The sequence below is a fragment of the Lygodium microphyllum genome, chromosome 6 (assembly GCF_053477565.2).
Source record: "Lygodium microphyllum isolate KBCC chromosome 6, Lygodium_microphyllum_v1.1.10, whole genome shotgun sequence".
In the NCBI taxonomy this organism is placed as follows: Eukaryota; Viridiplantae; Streptophyta; class Polypodiopsida; order Schizaeales; family Lygodiaceae; genus Lygodium; species Lygodium microphyllum.
In genome coordinates, this window is record NC_141140.1 from 110,314,255 (window position 1) to 110,337,051 (window position 22,797).

Genomic DNA, 22,797 nt, shown 5'->3' on the forward strand with positions numbered 1-22,797 from the left:
GTGCCAGACACTATGGGCACCGTCCATTAGCTTTATTTTCCTATTTTTGGTAGAAAGCAAACTCAAAAGCTAAAAGCTTGTATATTTTTGTAATTGGGCTATTTTTGAGCATAAAGATTGGAAATATACATTAAATACATGCTTTGTGAAGCGCTCACACAAGGCATGGGGGAGATTGAACCCAATTTGTCTCTTGTCTCATGTCGTGCTTGCTTTTACATGGGTTTTTGTGCTAAAAAGTAGAGTACTTTGTTCTTGGGGACCTTCCGGGATTCACCACGTGAGCTATCTGCGTCCGATCTGCGCACCAGAAGCCATGTATGAGCTTGGATATTGGTGGGTCATCCTAACTTATCAGATGAGGTCTATGTGACCAGATGGCCAAAAGGTGACTATTGCAGGTCTAGCCTTTGGGTTAGACAGAGTAGTTAAAGTTGGTAGCAACTCGAGACACACGGCATCAAGTTGTGGGGTAAGAAAGTTATTAGGGACCCCTATTTTGGGTCTGAGGACCATGAAAGTAGCCCTTTGCTAGGGTTAGCGAATATTCCATGGCCAACTAGTGGAGGTGCACACGGAAGGTCAACAGATATAGGTGCATATGGAAGGTCATCCATCATGATCCCTTTCACAACCTATAAAAGGTAGGCTCCTTCACAGCTTTCATGATCCATCCTTTCACCTGATCAGAGTTATTCAGTTATTCTAGGAGAAGGCTACTGTTATGTAACTCTTTTTCCAAAATCATTTGGGTGCTTTTGGAAAATCATTTTGGGTTTTTTTTTTTAATGTTAGTTTTATTGAAATGGCGACTAAAAGTAGCAATCAAAGGTGATGGTAGCGACAATAGTAATGGAAGGCGACGGTTTAGCCGAAGGTAGCGGTAGGACTTCAAAACACCATGGGTAGCAAAGGCTATAAAGCCAGTAGAGAGGAAGAGATTAGGGTTACATGCGCACTCATATCTGGCTGTTGTTGGCACAAGTACAGAGCCAATTCAGCCCCATATACACAACTCCATACTCTTCACACTTAAGCTCATTGGATCATTGCGATGGCAACCATGGTTATCTAGTCTATGACTTGTATGTCTCTGAGTAGTTACATCGTGGAATGTATTCATTTTCTTGAGTCTTGTCCATGCTCTCTTACATCTTTATATACATGGGCAAGCATGGCACCAAGTATTTAAGAAATATTCTCAAGAGTATATGTCTAACTTCCATTCATTACAAGTTAGCCCTTTTCATCTAGTTCTTGGTAAGGATGCGATGTTACCCAACGAGGATGGGGTGGAAAATGTATAGTCTATGGTCAAACATAGACGTGAAGGAGTGGATGAACATGAAGAAAGATTTTAGTTACCAGAGAGCATGAACAATTATACAACAAAAGACAAGAGGTTTTGAACAAAAGTGTGAAGGAGAAAGGAATTGAAGGTCTTGAGGGACAATGACAAGCTAGGTAATATTTTTTAGACATAGCCACAAATGAAGTGGAACCGTTCAGAGTACTACCATGAAAAGGTTTTTATCAATTAGCCAATCTAGATGGACAAAAGCACTACCAAACAGCAATTCACTACTGTGAATACAATTATTATCCACTAGCCAATCGAGATGGAAAGAAGACATGCCCAAGGGTCAATTAATTTAGGCTCAAGCCAGACACATTTCTAGGATCGTTGACAAAGATGATGGTTCTGAATAAAACCACACTAGAAATCTTCACTTGTTATCCATGTCAAAATTGTATTGTGATTGAATAGGTGTTGTACAATGTTCTTTTTCCATTGCTCCTTTAGGATTATAATTGATCTTTTCTATCATTAGTGCCTACCTCTCTTCCTTGGATTGGCATTAGGGTTGTTTCTGTCAAAACTCTAATCCTTCTTCATAGATCTTTCGGTGATAGCATGTGTTAGCAGATAATGCACATGCCATAGATAATGTGCAATGACTCCAACAATTTAGGACTAATGTCATCTAACATTAGACCTCTATGTGTTTGAGAATAACAAACAGGATGAATTACCACAAAGAATCAACAATAATATAATGAGTAGAACAAGACATTGAGCACAAATGGAGATGAGATGTTGAAATATCAATGCAAATGCTAACTCTACTTTCAAACTAAACTTCAGATTATGCAGCATTATGTCTTGCATTGGATAGAATAAGATTCCAAGCAAACCAACAATGAAGGATTAGAAAGAAGTCATGGAAACCAAACTTGTTTCTTGGTTAACCTTCATAGGCAGATGCCAAATTCTAGTTTAAGCATAAAGACCTAAACTAAAGAGTTGCTGGCAAATGATGATATGTTTTCTCTTAAACCCTTGTGCATAATTCTCAGTTTGAGGGCTCTGCCTGGGGACTCCTTTCTCAATTTGAGGACTCTTAGACCTTGGCAAGTGTGGATCGTGATGATTATCATGGAGTGTTAGCAAAATGGCTGTATCATAAAGTGGTTAAATAAAAGATGGATGTAGAGAATCTTCGTAAGTTGTGGTCATTAGACGTCGCTGTACAAAATGGTGGGATAAATTGCTACAATTGTGGAAGTTCAAAATCTCTTTTAAAAATAAAGTTTTGTTTGGAGAGGTCATATTAAAGGCCTCCCCATTGGTGACATGGTGCAGCATCACAAAATTGCTCATGGCCATTATGTCTTCTACTCAGATGACACCAATCTTTCCATTTCTTGCATGGCAGCTAGGCCCATATGTGGCTTCATTTAGAAGAATAACTTGGGCTGATGCCATTCAACCACAACATTCTCACTTGTTTCACTCCACTGGATAAACCTTTGGAGCATCCAACATACTAGAGATGCCTCTATCTTTGAAATTGTAGTTTGGGAGTGATGGTCGTTAGGATCACATTAGTGGCTTGCATACTAGCAAGTATGTTTATCAAAGATCGATAAAACTTATATCTTTGTCCATTCATGATGGTACTTGATGCTATCAATATTCGGGATGGTTTGCAGGACTTTCATAAGCTGGCCAACCAGCGCATTGTACATGTGCTATTCTTTAGTACAACTTGCATTAAGAAAGACTCCAAGGAGGTACCTTGTGAAGTTTAAGAACTTGTGCATGGATTAAAACTACCCAAAAGATCTCATGGGAAACCTAACTGGGCTAGAATCCTTAACCTGTTTGTTTAACCTAGAGAATACTCCAAAGAACTCAGATGGAATGTAACTGGTCTTAAACCCTAAATCTGTGTGTTGAATCTTGAGACTACATCAAAGTTCTCACAGGAAATGTAACTGGCTTGAATCTTATTGTAAATCTTTACCGTTGTTAAAGGAATTTATGATAAACTGACGGAAGCACAAATGTAATGCCAAAAGTGTGGCTTGTTCCTTTCTGCAATTCCTTTACGGATGAAAGTTAAAGAGGTTTTTAGGAGCCATATGTTGATTCTGAAAAAGGTGAGATCGACATGTGCATCAGGGTGCAATCGCTTGCACAGCTCCACTAATGTGTCTTTTGACAACTAGATGGTCCTTTCTGTTTACCTATGAGGTTCATACAAATCTTTGATGATCAAAGGTGTTTGTTTGAAATTCATGGGAAGAGGGGGGGGCTTTCCCCACACCTGATACAATATGTACCATTCCGTTTTCAATTTTATGTTTACTAGAGTTTTTGAAGTAAGACTAAGAGAATTGAATGATGTCTCGCGAGTTTCAGATCGTGATGGATCTCCTGCATCCAAGACCCCAATGCCAATCCTTGTAAAATTGAGGTTTTGATGCACTACAATTTTGAGTTCCTTCTGACAGAATGTTGTTTTCAAATGTCAATATCCCAACTACCATCCCAACTTGACGACCCTGGTATTCTGGCCAACCGTAGCATATGACATTAACCATTGGGCAACCAGTTATAAGCTTTTGATATGATTGCAGTAGGACAAACAGTATGTATGCTGACATTTCCTGTCCTTATTAAGGCCATGACTTCGAAAATACAGAGACTTGAAAGAAATGTGTTACTTTGCTGCTAAAGATGCTAAACATATTCGCAATTATTGCAGCTGAACCCTTAGATCACCCTGTGATTCACTAGGAAATTCAACACTGACCTTTGCCAAGGAGCATGTTCAGCATGAAAACCTGAAGTTTGCAGATTCATAAGCTAATGCTCTTCCTCATCAGGTAATAGTTTTAAGACAAGATCAAGGTGTGGCACATACTCACTCTTCATGTGTGTTGCCAACTCCTCAAATGTTTCTCTTATGCTTCTGTTCTTGACATCGCCCACAACAAATTCATGCAAAGTATTATTCACCTCTATTAATACACTTGCAACCTTTTTATGTGCCCCAGCATGTTTCCTCAATTCATCAATTCTGTTTGCATCAGTCCACCTGCCAGCAATCACATAGATGTCTGCAAGCAGCAAGTACGTAGCTGCATCTTCTTGATTTATCTGAACAAGTTGCTGAAAACATATTTGCCCCAACTCTACTTTACCATAAATTTTGCATCCAGTAAGAAGAGCTGTTAAGATCTCCTTGCAAGGAGGGCATCGCATAGCTTCAATAAATCTCCCTGCCTCATGAATGTAACCTGATCGTGCAAGCATATCAACCATGCATGTGCAGTGTTCCAACATTGGCTCAATTTCATGCTTCTCTATCATTAAACGAAAATACTCCTGACCTTTTGATACCAGGCTAGAATTGCTACATGCAACAAGAAGGCATGTGAATGTGATAGCATCAGGCTCCACACCCTGCAATTGCATGACCCTAAAGCATTGTTCAGCCATAGCACTCTCACAATTCTCACCATAGCCTTTTATCATTGAATTCCAAGTTACAACATCTCGGGCAGGCAGCTTGTTAAATACTTCCCATGCTTCTTGAAGAGAGCCACACTTGCTATACATGTCAATCAATGTGCTGCCCACAAAAAGATCTGTTTCCAGTCCTAATCTCCTGATTTCAGCATGTATTTCTCGGCCCTTTTGTAAAGATCCTACCATTCCACAAGCTCTCAGACAGTAAATGTACGTTACGGCATCTGCGTGCACACCATCTAGTTGCATTCGTTCAAAGCATATCAACACTTCATCACCAAACCCCTCTTCAGCATATCCTGAAATCAGTGCAGTCCATGCAACTGCATTCCGGACAGGTAGCCACTCAAATGAAGCCCATGCTTCTGCACATGAGTCACACTTTGTGTACATATCTACCAATGTGTTTCCAATGTAAAGATCTTTTTCCAAACCTCTTTTGTCTATCTCTGCATGTATTTTCTGGCCTGTTTCTAAAGCTCCTGTGATACCACAAGCTTTCAAGACGCATGCATATGTTTCAGCAACTGGATATATACCCTCCAACTGCATCTTTTCGAAACACTCTAATGCTTCCTTACCAAACCCGTATTCAGCATATCCTGTGATTAGTGCAGTCCAAGAGACAACATTTCGAATCGTCAACCTGTTGAATACTTCTTGAGCTTCCATCATAAAGCCACATTTGCTGTACATATCTACAATAGCACTGCCTATATAAAGTCCTCTTTCCAAACCCTTGTAAAGAATATCACTACACATAAGTCGCCCCCTCTCAATGGCTCCCAAGCTGCCACAAGCTTTCAAGCTGCATACAAGTATTGTGGCATCTGGAGGGATGCCAATTAACTGCATCTGCTCAAAACAGTTCAAAGCTTCAGCACCAAAACCACTCTCAGCATATCCTACAACTAGTACAGTCCAGGGAATGACATTTCGTAATGATAGCTGGTCAACCAGTGTATGTGCTTCCAAAAATGAGCCACATTTTACATACATGTCCACAAGAGTGTTGCCCACATTAACTTCTCTTTCCAATCCCCTCTTAGATAATTCAGTGTGCAGTGCTTGCCCTTCTTCTACAGCTCCTGTGTTGCAACAAGCTTTCAGGCTGCTGACAAAAGTCACATCATCTGGAGATATCTCTTCAAGCTGCATGCGGTGGTAGCAGCTCAAAGCGTCATTACCATGTCCATGTTCAGCATACGCTCCAATCATTGTATTCCATGAGATAACATCCCGAACAGAAAGCTTGTCAAACATATGTTGTGCTTCTTCAAGTGAGCCACACTTGGCATACATAGCTACCATCGCATTGCCAACAAAAAGATCCCTTTCCAATCCCTTTATAGTGATTTCAGCACACAGTTCTCGACTTCTTTCGATGGCTCCTGCACTTCCACAAGCTTTCAAGCTGCAAACAAAAGTAATGTCATCAGGGGATAGGCCTTCTAGCTGCATATGTTCAAAACAGCTAAGTGCTTCCTCGCCAAGCCCATGCTCAGCATAGCCTGCTATCAATGCATTCCATGTAACAGTATCTCTAACCGGAAACTTGACAAGCACATGATGTGCTTCTGCAAGCATGGCGCATCTTGTATACATGTCCACCAACGTATTGCCGATAAAAAGATCCATCTCGAATCCCCCCCTGATAACTGCTGCATGCAAGCCCTGGCCTTTGACCCCACATGTCAATCTTGCAGAAGCTCTCAGGAGGGCCAGAAAGGTATACTTGCTGGGATGTACATGATCCTCTTGCATTAGATGGTAAATGTGAAAGGCATGTGTTAGCTCTCCACAATCAATGTAGCCTGCCATGAGAGAGCTCCAGGAGTACTCATTTCGGGATGCCAGTCTGTCGAAGACGCGCTGCGCATCAGCCAGGCTCCCACAGTGCACAAGCACCGGGACGAGGCAATTGCTGAGGATCTGGTTGGTTTCCAGGTGTTGCTCGCACATGTAGGAATGCAAGATGTTGGCGAGGCACAGGTTCCTCGTCTGTCTGCACTGGCGTAAAAGTTCGACGAGATGCTCCACATGTGGACGCTGCATCATCTGCAGCATTTGCTGTGCAGGAAGAGAGGCATAGAAACCCGGTGGAAAACATGTTCGCTTCTGAGGAAGCCAATTCCGATCCAAATCAATTCGATACGATGATGAAGCGGGCAGTCGGGGCAGAAGAGATACACAGTACAGACATGTAGTCCTTTGTAGAGAAGAGATACACTGCACTACATACTCTACATCTAGTCCTTTGTACAGAGAGTAGGGAAGGTTTCCTGTGACTCAGACCAATTACACGCCAAATGATTAACTTTCACCAATCATAATGTTTATTTAGATTAGACGTTAAGCGTCTACTCTTCTTTACACATTAGGAGGACATGACCCACTGCCTACCTCCTCAACTTCTATCCACTTTTAGACAAGGAGTTTCGTCTCGTTATCTTATAAAGTGATAGACAAGGGTGCATTTTTTAGACGCCATGTGATAAAATTGTATTAATATCAAAAAAAATTATTTACATACATAATGTGGAAGAAGGCAAACCCAAAAAGGCATTTAGTCTAGCCAAATCCTCTTTTTCCAACTCACCTACCAAACAAGCAACTGCTCAATATTTCTAAACTTTGGACTCAATCATACCCCAATTAATCTCTACCTTGAGTCCCTAGAAGAGAAGCAGATTTCTTACTCTCCATATTTCCTATAAAACAATGACCCAAACTATTTTAATTATTAGACCCCCAGATTTTTCTTTTCAACCTGCTCTTCCAAAGATACTTGTTAGCATGTTGTGCTCATCAGATGTTGCTAGCCTAAGATGAGTATGATGACTATTGTTATAATAAAACTCTATGTCAAAGCTTTCACAAGCTCAACTGCCGGACTTGATGGTACGCTTATTGGTTCAAGAACTTCATCCAATTTGGCAATGGCTATCTCTCATATAGCCTATACATCCTCCGAACTTATCAATCTATCCATTCTTCTCCCCAACGACACAAAAGCAAGAACGAAACAAATTAATGAGGGGGTAGTGAACTCACCACCTTACCTTCTCCTCATCGCAAAGCAAAGTGAAATCCCAATAGTGACTCCACGATCCGTGTGATGGTACTCAATCAGTGTCCTCTATTCCATAGCTCCTAATTCAATCCCCAAACACCCAATCCATGAGAGGAAATGCACAGAAGAAGTAAGACCACCTAATCTCTTTTCCAATCTACTTCTCATTGTAGAAGGGGAAGAAGAGAAGAGCATGTGCAAGGAAAAAGCTTCACCTCTCAAGTCCCTTACACTCTCCCTCATTCTCAAGATGAAGCACAAGTAGATAGACTAGAAGCAAGAAGAAAAAGCATGCTCTCGAGTTCACACACCATAAAAATAAACTTATCCATTCACTTTCTAGTTTCCACTTACTTGAGTCTAGTTGAGTTGACATTGATTATGGTTATCTCTACTTGACAGTCATTGCTTGTAGGGTGTGCATGGTTTTTTTTACATGAAGAAAAACTTTAACAAATAAAAATTTATTTGATTTATACAAAATCATTGAGATCATAGTCAATTTATGTATATATTTACAACTACGAATCCATGTCACTCCGAGATGTTATAAGACAATTGTAGAACTCATGATTATTCTCGAGTGTAGCACAAGCATCAAGGAGTCGTGAGAACTTTACTAAGAAAGATAAGTATTGTGCAACGTCAAGTAGTACCATTTCTTGTCCTAGTTTGCTAGCAACACGTAGATCCTCTTCTATTAGAATTTTGTCAAGTAGGGGATAATCTAGGATGGATCCTTGCTAAGGCCATACCATGGACAATAGCCAATATGCGAAAGGAAGTAGGGGCTACATAGATTCAATCTCTTTGAGATCACCATATAGCTCGTTGCTCCTTCAAGATAGTCATTAGCTCACCTCCAAGGTCAGCCACATCGAAGCTTGATTATTAAACCATTATTTCTCGAATTGTATTCGTCACACTCAACTTGTTGTTTGAACACCTCAATCTTGAACACATCATGTTGACAAAGCACTTCATTGAATGTGACTATTACGCAGCACTCCTTGTTTTCCTCATCTGAGATGTGACATAGAAGGTTGTCTAGAAGCCCATCGTAGTGCTCACCAAGATGTTCTTACTCCTCCCAAGTTAATGGATGTCCTAGGCATTCCTCATGTTCTTTAGGCAATGTACCCATGTCAACCTAGACGTAGATGCATGCAAGCAACTTCAACCTATCATCCAATTCTATGAGACGATCAGTCACATTCCTATTTTCAAAACGTGCTTACTCTATTGCCATTTGCTCTAGGGTTTTGACTATGGATTTTGGCTTTAGCATGGTGGGAGGTTCAGGATGAGCTGGGCAAGATTGTAGGAGCATAGAATTGCTTGTGCCTTCAAGGTTCTTATATTTATCCTGAGGTTTTATCCCTACCCTGCCTTGACATGATAGGTGTAGTCACAATTGATGGTTGGGACTCCTCGAATTCCACACTTTGATCAAACATGTGACTCTTCCTTATTGGTGGATCAAGTTTTATTTACGAAAATTGAAAGTATTTGTTGCCTGGCAACCATAGAACCCTTAGAAGCATTTAGTGGCTTAGCACCTTGGGAAGAAGTAGGAATGTACACATCTGTGGATTAGTTATGTGGCTAGGCTATCGACTTCTTCTCGGCTTTGTGGACTCCTATTATGTGGCTTTTGTAGTTTCTTGCTATTGTTGTTATTTCTTTAGGTTACGTTTCTTTCTCTTGGATAATGAAGGTGAGGACTTAAGAGATTCAATGTCTTCACTTGGTTTGGCAACTATATCATTAGACTACTCATTAGGGACCTCTTTTCCTTTCATCTCCTTTTATGAGGCTTTTCTAGGTCATGCTAAGCGATGTTGCTAGGCTATGGTAATTCAACTGCCTCTAGCTTTGAAGAGTTGAGTCTTTCATTTATCTTCTCTTCATTAAGTATACTTATTATGGGTGCCAACAATTGTTCTTTCTCAATTTGTAGGATGATGCCATTGTAAAATAGCTTGGGATCCATTCTAATACCTTCTTCAAATATGATACGGCCAAGACTCTAGGGATTTATCTTGTTCAATTATGGGAGACTTGTTCTTAGGGATCATAGTCAGTGTTGCCTCCTTTGACTGTTCACTTAACTCACATTCAGTTTTCTTAGTATAAAGTTTGTTTTGTCTAAGCAACTCAAAGACTAAGCAAAGATGTTCCCAGTGTTCTTCTTTTAGAAGGACTATAAATAAGAATATTATCAAGGAAAAAAACAATAAAATTTCCAAGATATGGATATAAAACACTATCCATAAGTGTCATCCATGTGGCAGGAGCATTAGTTGGGCCAAAGGGCATAACCAAAAACTCATAATGCCCAAAACACATTTGAAAGGTAGTTTTAGATACATTCTCCATGCATATATGCACTTGATGATATCTTGACCTCAAGTTAATCCTTGTAAAGTATCGTGCTCCTTTAAGTTGATCAAACAACTCATCCACTCGAGGAAGCATGTGCTTATTTTCTATTATGATTGCATTTAGGTCACAGTAATCTATGCACATATTCATGGACCCATTTTTTTTCTTCACCAACATTATTGGCGAATCCCATGGAGAAGAACTAGGTTGAATAAATCCTTGTTGGAGATAATCAATCAATTGCTTTTCCACTTTGCTAGCTTTACCAGCACTAAGTTGATAAGGTGGTTAATTAATGGGCTTCCTTCTTAGTACAACATCAATACTATGTGTTACATTATGTTTAGGGAGTAAACTTGGAGGCAAATTTGGAGGAAATGCATCAATGTATTCATAAAGCAATTAGTGCATCTTATTATGGACATGTGATAGAGAATGAAAGGAAGACTTTGTAAGAGAATGTTACATTGAGGAATTTTCTTTTAAAGAGAGAGAAGAGAGAGATCATGCACTTAATTTATCATTGAATTTAGTAAGGAAATATCCACAACATCATTATTAATAGAAGGTAAAGACTTGTGTGAAGAAACAAAGGAAGATAATACATAACATAAATAGACATCTTCTATTTCATTATGTTTGGCCAAATAATGAAGATTTGTTGTACATATAACAGGGGATAGTGGAACATTCTCCTCACTTTGTAACAAAACATGCACACCATTATCCTCAAATGCAATAGTATTATGCTCATAACTACATTTTAATGAGTCCCCCAAAATGTACAACCATTCTTGGCCCAATGTCACATTCGCCCTAGTCATACTCATAACTTGAAATTTATGTTCATAGTATGCCCTTGCACTTCTAATGCAACATCACGAACTTTTAAATCCCACACATCCTTGTCATCCCAATTCATGAGTGAGATGATATAAGTATGAGTACTAGGTACTAGGGGACAAATGTAGCTTCTTAACCAATGTATAGTTAATGAAGTTGTGAGTCAACCCATCATCGACAAGAATATGGACTTGTCATTCATTGATTGTACCATGCATTTGGACCTAGTTGTGGGGGCTAAATGTGGACTGCCATGGTGCAATAGTCAAGCAATGCTCATGCTCATAAGTTTGATGGCTAACTTGTACAATCGAATATTTAGAACAAGCTTCCAAAGGAAGCATCTATACCAAATGCTTTTTTTTTGAAATTCTTGTTTTTATTAGGCTTATTGCCTTTGAGTCTTGGAGAATTCTTCTTTTCATGAGGGCCTAAGCAATTGAAGCATAAATTCTCCTTACATCCTCTCACAAGCTCTTTTCTTGAGAGTTTCCCTATAGCCCCTTTGGGCTTCTTAGCATTTTCCTCTTTGGATGTAACATTGAACTTTCTCTTCCTTACTAATGCCGATGCAGTTTTTGAATGTGTAGATGCATATATAGATGTTTTGCCATCTAGCATATCATAAAAAATATGTACACCCTTGATGGCTTCTTTTACTATTTTAGGATATTGAGTTTTCACCTTGGCCTTGTACTCACTGTCTAAGCCTTAAATGAATACTCTAACCTTTTGAAAATCATCTAATCCATCAAGTTTGAAAATGATTTCTCTATATTTGGAGATGTTAGACCCTCCATTTGACACTTATCCTAGGTAGCAATCCAATTTTGATCATTTTCATTCTCAAGAAGAAATTTCTTTTGGAATATTTCCTCAAACTTGGCCCATGACATAGGATGAGTAGTGGCATCAAGACTCATCCACTGCTTGTAGGCTTGAGGATTGCCTCAAGGACTCTAACAAAATTTGAGGCATGATGTAACTGACGCAATGCACTCCACTTTTGTAAAAAGGTATTGACTACATCCTTGTTATAATCCTGTTCCTCTCCTCAAAACATAGGTGGCTTCATGTTCTTTAACATATTATTAACCTCATGCGTATCGAGAGAGCTAGAGGCCTTACTGTTAGATATGATCAATGCCCCACCCTCATTAGGTGCTACCAATGATCCATGGTGCTCAAAGTTGTAAGGTCCCCATTATGAGAGAAGCCAAATGTGAGCCCGGACATTGGTTGAGTCCTGACTTGTATATCAAATGAGGTCTATGTGACTGGATGGCAAAAAGGTGACTGTTGTGGGTCTAATCTTTGGGTTAGACGAAGTGGTTAAGCTTGTAGCAACTCGAGGCACATTGCATTGAGTTGTGTGGTAAGGGAGTTAAAAGGGGCCCCTATTGTGGGGTCCGGGGGCCGCGGAAGCGGCCCCTGGTTGGGGGGTCCCAGGGGGGCCAGCGGCCCCCCTGGCGGGGGTCCAGGGGCAATGCCCCCGGCCTGATGGTAAAGGGAATATTCCCTGGAATATTCCTTGGCCGACTAGTGGAGGCTCATATGGTAGGTCGGCCAACCTAACGACCTTCGCGGGCTATAAAAGCTAAACCCCTTCGCAGCCATCTCTCACTCATCTTTCACCCAGTCAGAGTTGTTGTTCCAGCTAGCCTTAAGCTCTTCACCTATCTTCTATCTAGATCGCCATCTAAGCTTCACACAGTGGAAGCGCACGGGTGGACAGAGCCATCTTTGTATCAGTTGTTTGAAGTTAAAGAATTTACTGATTCTCCTCTTATCTGTTGTGTACTCTCTATCTCTTTCTCAGATTCTGTTCGCTGCGCCGTGTAATATTTTACACTTACAACCTTGAGGTAGCCCTATTGATGAAGTAGAAGCATGAGAAACTCCATCTTCAAGAGGCATACTTGAGATGCCCAAAGCTTGTTGTTGTACCAATTGCTTAAAAAGTGCCAAGATCTATGTAACATTTTCATTGAGAGTAGCACTTTTTTTCTCTAGTGCCACTATGCAAGTCACTAAAGCACTAGATTCCCCCTCGTCCATTAGTTCATCATCGAGTTCCTTGAAGTGACTTTTGAGTTTGAGCTCGATGCTCCTCGCCTTCCTCGATTCCACCTTCTCCTCTTCTTTCTCAAATTGATTTTGATCTAATTTGAAAGTCTTATGAACTTGTAACTTGCCTATATATTTAATCAAGAATTTGTTTTTCTCATTCAAAATTCATTTAGATAAATTTTATTTCATTGAATTCCTCCATCTCAAAGTGTCCTTGCCACGAGCGACTTTCATGAACCCCTCGGGCGAATCTTGTGTGACGTCTGGTGAACTTGATGTGAAAGTATCGCTTCTGATCATCAAGATGGGAGATCCACCTTCATCATTGACCGCTTCTTCATTTTCAATAGATGAGATGAAGACTTTATTACAAACTCTTTCTTTAGCCATGATGATGCAAAATCAACAGATGTAGTTATCTATGCAGCAGCAACAGTAGTTACATCAACAACAGTTGGATCAACAATGAATGTTGCATCAAGAACAAGAGCATACGCATGGTGTGACCAAGGAGATCGAGATTGTGGTTAGTGAGCACAAATTATTTGATGGCCAAAATCTTAAATTCTTTAAAAGCCAGATGCGCTTCTTCACGGTTCCGACCAATTGGAGCAACTATTTCTTATGGCTTGTCACACTTGCTTTGAAGGTTAGAGCGATAGATTTGTTTGTGCAAGACTCTAACTGGAATGTTTTCAAGAAAGCGCTCAAAGATGAATATTTATTAAAGGATTATGGCATTGCTACGCAGAAGACATTCAGAGAGTGGGTCTATTAGCCCAACAAATGTCTTGTTACTTCTGAGTTGTTGTGGGAGTTTGAAGAGTGATATAACCAGTTGGATGCACTAGAGCAAAGAGCTCTAAACTCAGAGAAAGTGGAGTTATTCTTACAGGGAGTTGATCTTGCACTTCAAGATGAGTTGGGAGAGTTTCTTGAACCTGCACATAGCCTATGGGATTGAAGATAGATTGGCAGAATGCTATCGATGCAGTTTCTACATTGATAAAGAGGTGAAGATGGAAGGCTCACTTACAGAACGGGATGCAATCACCTCGAACAATATCTTCTCCTTCCACAACTTCTCCTATTGCATCATTCACTACTTCTCGTATTTCTCATCCTATGTCTATGCCTATGCCTATGCCTATTCCTGTTGTGGTTGCCAGACCATCTGCAAAACCGACTATCGAAGATATGATGGAGGAGATTTTAGAGAACTTAAAAGACCTTCAAAACAAGATGACTAGAAGGGAGTAGCAACTAGCTCCAGTTTTAGCCCCAACTTCATCTACCCCTACAAATTCTTCCAGGATGGTAAAATCTCAAGGAGTCGAAGTGCTTGTTGAGGAGAAGTGAAGAAGAGATGATGATCAGTTTGAAGGTTTAAAGAGGGAGACTAGGAGGAATGATCTGATTTCTCAACCTTCTTCTTCAGAACCAGAGCAGACTATGGTTGAAGTTGAGAAGCCGAAAGTATAAGAATATTAAAAAGACCAACCTAGATTCAAGCTACTTTCCAACATTGAGACAACTACCAACTTGAAGAAGATTGAGGAGAATAATTCTGATGAGAAGATTATTGATGGTCTTTATGATAGGCTATTATGCTCGGATACTATGGAGGATCTTTCAACATTGCTGAAAACTGAAAATCAAGAGTTGTCATATGTCTTACAGGTCAATTCTCTGGTGGTGAAGACTTGCGAAATTGCTGATTTCATGATGCAAGAAAATTTGGGTGCTGAGAATTCTCAGTAAAGAGTGTTCTTTGCTGAAATATTTCAGCAAAAAGATTTACAAAGTGCCGATTTACAACAACAAATAGGATTTACAGCTTAAGTAAGCTATGAGCCTCACCGTTGGGCTATTTATATGTAGTCTCAAAAAGATATGGTTGATTTTTGCTAGTCAAAAGAGTTGGGTGCTATTTATACACAACAAAATTTGTGTTTACCAGGGTATTTACAGCAAAAGCTGAAATTTACAGGTTGTAGCAAAGAAGCTAGAGTACAGAGACAATATAAGTCAGTTGACTAGAAGGTCAAATTACCTTTGGACAGTGATGAGGATTTTCCTATGATGGATATGGATATAAACGTCAATGTGGACAAGGCACAAATAAGACTTGTTCCATTGAAGGAGGAAAGAGAGTTTGGAGTCATGGAATTGTTTGATGATCAACCAACCAAAAAAGATTTGGATGCTATGGAAAATATTTTTGTAGGAGAGAAGACCAAGCCACTAGATATTGTGATGATCTATGAAAACTTACCTACTTTGATTTGTCCATATGATCCACGAGGATGTTGTGATAACCTATGTCAACTTATCTACTTGTTATATTATCCAAATGATTACCCATATGATCCTGGTGGGAACAATGCTATAAGTGGTAAATAAGTTGGCACATATCACAGGATGTGTAGGTTTGGAGGGGGCAGATGTCATGACGTTGCGCATCCACCACTGCGAACCTGAGGGCAGAGATTTTTTGCCAGCACTTTGAACTCATTAGTCAGAGTCATTATGAATTTATTTTTCATTGTGTGTGTCTTTTTGTTTGCATTTTGCATGATGCATGAGCACATGTAGATAGGCTAGGCACATATTCTTCAATGTATTCATAAATTTTTGTGTGGAAGCATAATTTGGTTAATAGCATTGCATGGATTTTAATTTGCTAACCGCATGAATGATTGGGCACGAAATTCTCTTTGAAAAGCATATTTTTGTTATGGCACAATGCATGGAAAAACAAGTTCATATGAAGGTTTCCGTTTTGGTGACTTGAAATTCAGATATTTCTAGTGCATGTGATATGTCTCTTCATAAGTGAGATTGGTTCAACATTTAGCAGTTTATAAAAGCTAAAAGTTATCCACTCATATCATGGACATTTAAGTGGAGTATTGCTACATTCGACACTTGCATTCTTTGGGATGAAAGATATCAGAGAGCCCTCTTTAAAGAAGGTTGTATATATGTTGGTGTGCCACCGTTAAACAAGGAAAGCATGGATATTACTGCTACAATGACAATGAACTAGAGAGACTAAAAAAGAGCTTTCCTTCAAATTCCTCATTTCATAATTCAATGGTTCAAAGGTTTGGGAGAAATGATGACTTTATAGCTCTAGGAAAATGGATCCAGCAAGAAGGCTACTAAAACAGCTGACCATTGAGGATTCTACACATGATAATTTTACCTTCTCCACACTAATGGGTGATAAGGTCGGCGAGCTGTAGTACTAGGTAATAGAAGGAAAGACCAGCTAGCGGCCGCGGAATAGTTGGATTATTCTTGTGATTTGCCTACTTCTTATAGCTTTGATCCCACTGAAGCGGAATCTATAGTTCATAATGGTCGTACCACATTGGTGATTCGAAACATCTCCAATAAATACACAAACCAATGCAATTTGGGTTACACATTTGTAAATTTTACCACGCCAATTGCAACTTTAAGGTTTTACAAAATCTTCAACAATCCACATTGGAGAGACTTCAATTCCAAGAAAGTGTGCGAAGTTACCTACTCTAGGCTACAGGGGCAAGCTGCTTTGGAGGAGCACTTCAAGAACAAGTTTGCATGCGACACATACGAATACCTTCCTCTTGTGTTCTCACCACCTCGGATGGGAAGGAGGATGTCAGAGAGTGAACTAGGGAGAGAGAAAGAGGAAAGAGAAGATTGCAGAAGAGAGAGAAAGATTGCAGGAAGAGAGAGAAGAAGAGTGACGAGGAGAGAGAAAGACTAGATTTGGAGAGAGAAAGATAGGAAAGAAAGAGAAGCCATGGAAGCAGTGAGCAAGATGGGAGAGGACAACAATTGTATTAATGTGTCAAAAAGATGTGAAAATTTACATGTCCTCTCCTTTTATACCAATGTCAATGTGACATGGCATAATATCAATATTATTTTACACTAAGTCCTTATTCCCAGCTTCTTACAATCCATCCCTTCCCAAAAGTTTTTGTCCTAAAAAATAAACCTGAAAGACTAGAAAAAGGATGGATAGAACAGAGTACTACTCTGTTTTTACAACTTACAAATGGGAAAATGAATGAAGTATGGCCAACCATATGGATTAAAATTGAAGAACAAGAGTAGGCCTCAGCTATGTACATGATCTGGAATATTTCAAAAGTATATGGAACCATAAAATCTTCAACAGATAATCTCAAAATGAAGTAGATAGCTTGCTGTGTAAACAAACCCTGTTGGACCAAATCTGCCATAACTTCTAGTAGAAGTGTCCAAATGAGGCGTGCCATATATCAAAACGGAGCTCTTGAAGAGTACTTTAAGCCCATGTAAATAGCTTAATTCTTAAAATTAGGCATGATAAAAACTGTTCTAAAACAGTGTGCTGTCCTGATCATGTCTGCATCATCACTAGCTCCATAATCAATAGGCTTCAGCCACCAATGTATCCCTTAAGAAAGGAAACTCATCCCATATAGAATCAGGCCTCCAAGAAGCTTCCTCAGGTGGTAAACCTCTCCATTTGATCAAATATTCCACGATAGAACGAAATCAAAGCTTCTTCTCACGCTGACCTATAACAGCCTCTGGGATGTACTGAATAAGACATTCTTCATCAATAGGTTGCAGCTTATCAACTATATCCACTAGATCACCATAAAAAGGCTTGAGCTGACTAACATGGAAGACATTGTGAATCTTTGTGGAAGAGGGAAGCTCTAATCTATATGCCAAGTCTCCAATTCACTTAAGGATCCAATAAGGGCCATAAAACCTGTGGGTAAGCTTATTACTAGATCCATCTTTTAATGTAGAGTACATGGACTTGGGCACCTTTAGTAAGACCAACTCTCCTTCTTGGAACTCTAAAGGCCGCCTCTTCTCATCAGCATACATCTTCATTTGGTCTTGAGCTTTCCTAAGATTCATCTTGCATTGCTGAAGAAGGGTCTGCATTCTTTCTAACTCTTCCTTCCCATGAGGATTGATCCTTTCATTAAAGATGACTATGGGTAAGGGCACCTTGTAACCATACAAAGCCTCGAAGGGTGAAACTCCAATACTAGCATGGGTAGAATTGTTATAAGCAAACTCAGCCAAGTGTAACCAAGAATCCCATGAAGTTTGGACATCATAGCAGAAATGGCGAAGATAAGTCTCCAACCATTTATTGACTCTTTCTGTCTGTCCATCAATTTGTGGATGATAGGCCATAGATGGAGCCAATTTAGTGCCCATAGATGTAAATACCGCCTGTCAAAATTTAGGCCATAGATGGAGCCAATTTAGTGCCCATAGATGTAAATACCGCTTGCCAAAAGTTACTTATAAACTTTGAGTCTCTATCATGAACAATCACCTATGTAATCCATGTAGTCTAAGAAGCTGCTCCATAAACTGACTAGCCACTTGAGAAGCAGTAAACTGAATCTTGGTTGGAATAAAATGGGCTGCCTTGGTGAGTATGTCTACCACCACATATATACTATTCCATCCCTTCTTGGTAGTAGGCAAGCCAGTAATGAAATCCATAGTAATATGAGTCCATTTACCTGTAGGAATAGGTAATGGCTGTAACAAACCTCCTAGCTTATGGGTGTTGTCCTTATTCTGCTGACAAGGCATACACTTCATGACAAAGTCCTTTACATCTTTCCACAGTCCTTTCCAATAAAAACTTTTGGTGATCCTATCATAGGTCTTGAAAACTCCTAAATGTCCAGCTAAAGGTGAAGAATGTAGTTCCTCCATAATTTTCCATGTAAAAGAAGAGGTAGAAGGAATAACAATCTTGCCTTTCAACCAAATAAGGCCATTTTTGAACTGATAATGCAAGTTTTCTTCCATAAGACCTTGCTGTAATTTCTGAAAAATATGGCTGAATTCTTCATCCAAAAGATAGGCCTCTTGTAATTCTTCAATCCAATCATCATGCAATTCAGTCATAGCTGAAACTTTGCAAGCCCACAAACGAGAAAGAGAATCAGCCACTATATTGTCTTTGTCCCTCGTATGAATGATGTCAAAATCATAATTTTGTAGTGTAGCAACCCACCGACACTGCTTAGGAGTAAGATTGCATTGAGTAAGGAAATACTCAAGAACCCTATGATCACTGTGTACTCTGAATCGGTTGCCATACAAGTAATGGTGCCACTTCTTAATTGCATGCAATATAGCCAACATCTCTTGGTCATAAACATTCATGGCCACTTCTTTATTTATAAGCTTACGGCTGTCAAAGGCAATCACTCCATGCTCCTGTAGCAAAATAGCCCCAATGCCACGGCCACTAGCATCACGCTGTATAGTAAATTCTTTGGAAAAGTCCGAGCATACTAAGATAGGAGCAGAGGTAAGGAGTCCCTTTAACTGGTTGAAGCTGCTATCTGCAAGAGCATCCCAAAAGAAAGACTCCTTCTTCAACCTATTAGTCAAAGGAGCTGCAATGGCCACATAATGCTTAATGAATCAATGATAGAATGAAGATAAACCAAGGAATCCTCTAAGAGAGGTAGTAGTAATAGGTGTTGGCCAATCTTTTATACATTGCACCTTCTTGGGATCAGCTTGTATTCCTTTTTCACTGATAATATGCCCCAGGTATTCCACTTCAGTCTACATGAAAGAACACTTTTTCTCCTTAGTAAAAAGCCTGTGATGTCTTAATATATCAAAAACCCTCCTCATATGTACCGAGTGATCCTGTAGAGTCTTATTGTAGATCAGAATGTCATCAAAGAACGCCAAGACAAACTCAAAGAGGAAAGGCTGTAAAATCTTATTCATCAGGCTTTGGAAGGTAGCTCGAGCATTTGTAAGCCCAAATGGCATCACTAAGAAATGATAGAGCCCTTGATCAGTCCTGAAAGCAATCTTGACTTCATCACCCTCTCGCAATGAATCTAATGATACCCTGACCTCAAATCAATCTTCGTAAAGAATCGAGCCCCCTTGAGCTCATCAAGCAAATCATCAATCCTGGGTATCGAATACATGTTCTTCACTATGATCTTATTAAGATCCCTGTAGTCAATGCACATTCTGAAAGATCCATCTTTCTTTTTTACTAACAAAACTGGAGATGCATAAGGTGAAGAACTTGGTTCAATGAATCCCATCTCAAGAAGTTCCTTGATTTGCTTGGCTACTTCCTCTCGTTCACACTTTGATAATCTGTAAGGTGGCTTATTGATTGTCTTTGAGTTGGGTTCCAAATCAATGGGGTGATCTACTACTCTCTTGGGAGGTAATGAAGTAGGCACCTCAAACAAATCCCTATACTCCTCAAGAAGAGCTGTCAAGGCTCGATAGTTTGCTGAATTATTGGGCTGATCTTTCATCTCTTTATTCAAATGCAAAACAAAGGGCTGTTGTCCTGCACACATGGCTGTACATACAGGCATGAAATTGGTGCTCTACCTATTCCATTTGATGCCTAGAAGCCCATTATGCATGCCATTGTTGAAGAGAAGCAAGGATCAATGAAGGAGGAGAAGATCTCTGCTGAAAACTCCATGGAAGCTTGGAGAAAGAGGAAAGGAAGACCTCTTTTGAAAAGTAACCACAGTTTAACCCCAAACTAAGCCCGATTAACTCTCTTTTACACTAGTTACCTCCAATTTTGCATGAAATTTGATGATGACCTGCCACTTTAGCCATCCTCCGCCATATCTGACCTAGGAAATCTCCAAATGTAGTCTCTTACTAATTGTAGATGGTCTGCAGCACTCCACTAGTCACTGTCTTGTACAATATTTGTTTGAAATTGATTTTGATGGAGGAAAATAGGACTGAAAAATAGAAGGAAAAATGGATCAAAGACCAGAGTGAACTAGGGAGAGAGAAAGAGGAGAGAGAATACTGCAGAAGAGAGAGAAAGACTGCATGAAGAGAGAGAAGAAGAGTAACGAGGAGAGAGAAAGACTAGATTTGGAGAGAGAAAGACAAGAAAGAGAGAGAAGCCATGGAAGTTGTGGGCAAGATGGGGGAGAAGGACAGTAATTGTATTAATGTGTCAAAAATATGTGAAAAATTACATGTCCTCTCCTTTTATACCAATGTCAGTGTGACATGGCATAATATCAATATTATTTTACACTGAGTCCTTATTCCCAGTTTCTTACATAGGAAAAGCTTAGGCGCAGCTCCAGTGCCACTCTGGATGCCGTGCCAGCCTGTAGAGCGTAGGCCTCCAAAGACAAAATTTCGACTTGCGTGTTTTCAGATAAGCACCTAATCCGTTTAATAAAAATAAGTAGTATGAGGTTACAATTTTCTTGATTTAGAATTTTTATAAAATGACTTGAGACCTATATTCCCACTCTAAATGGTTGTTAATATTTATGTATGTTTGATTTTTGTAAAAAAAATAAAAAATAGCTAAAAATGCTTTAAAATAGCATAGATAAGTTTTTATAGACTCTCTAGTTGAACAATTATGAGATATAATATTTTTATCATGAATTCTATACTACTTAAAGTTTGTTGAAATTTTTTAAAATTTTTAACATGTTTTATAATTCAAAAATAGTAATTTAAGAGTAAAAATTATAGTTTTTGTTAAAAAAATTATGTTTTACATCAATAAAAAATGTGATTTTTTCATGGAAAAACTAAAATTAAAAAAATTTATGCTTTAGTGAATTTTCTAGAAATTAGATAAAAGGAAAAACTCTTTAATGTTATTTTTAAAAGAAAATATCCATATAAATCATGGTATTTCTGATTTGACACGATTAAGAGTATACACATTGTGTTAATCTATGTCATATGAGGAGCAAAAAGAGAAGTGTAAGGGTATTTTATGATTATTACTAAGGTTGAAAATAACTACAATTATTAAAAATATAATAAATAATATAAAATTTACAATTTATTTATATGATGGCATGAGGGGAAGCCTGAGCGTCTATGTTGAAATTTTACATGTTATTCATAGAAACAATGTTGAGATGATCGTTAAGATAAAGAGTGGAGGGCCACTAGGATAATTGATAATTAAGGGGAGACATTGGGTTTAAAATGAATTGTGTACACGAAAGAGTGTGGAAGAAGCTTGTCTTTATCTTGCTTGATATTAGCTAAAGAAGAGAAGAAGGATGTTACCATCGAAAAATAAAAATGAATTAATTATTTAAACATTAAGGAGCGACAACGAATTCCAAAATACGAAGAGGGGTTACGCTTTTAAACAAGGACATAAGAATTATAACTTTCTGGAATGTTAGATCATTGTTTTGAATGTTTGCTTATTAGTAAGTATATAAAAGGAATTAATTGGATAAAGGTGGAGAGGAAATAACTCAAAAGGAACCTAAATGGAGATGTATTGATAGATCCATTGGATCTATACCCTAAAACCAATCTTCTTAAAGTCAAACACAAAACTTTCTAAATAAACTACCACTAGTATGGCAAGGGTAAACTTATGAGGAACCGCCCCTGAAAGATGGAAGGAAACCATAGTCATCCTAGGCTTAGCATTCTAGTGCCCAGTATAGAGACCTAGCTGTGAAGATTTAAGAAGTGAAGTGCAAGACTAAGTAAGCTTATTGAGTTCTAGACACTAGGTTAGTTGGACTACTACGAACGAGTATCATAAATTGGTGCGCAAATC

The 22,797-nt window shown here is 39.0% G+C and overlaps 1 protein-coding gene across 1 annotated transcript; it reads right to left on the reverse strand.

Annotated features, from left to right (window-relative positions):
• Positions 1 to 2,711: 2,711 nt before the first annotated feature.
• On the reverse strand, positions 2,712 to 7,140 carry LOC148034960 (putative pentatricopeptide repeat-containing protein At3g01580). The gene has a single exon (XM_087679879.1). It carries the CDS (start codon positions 6,884 to 6,886, stop codon positions 4,154 to 4,156), a length of 2,733 nt encoding a protein of 910 aa, XP_087536005.1. The 5' UTR covers positions 6,887 to 7,140; the 3' UTR covers positions 2,712 to 4,153.
• Positions 7,141 to 22,797: the final 15,657 nt, after the last annotated feature.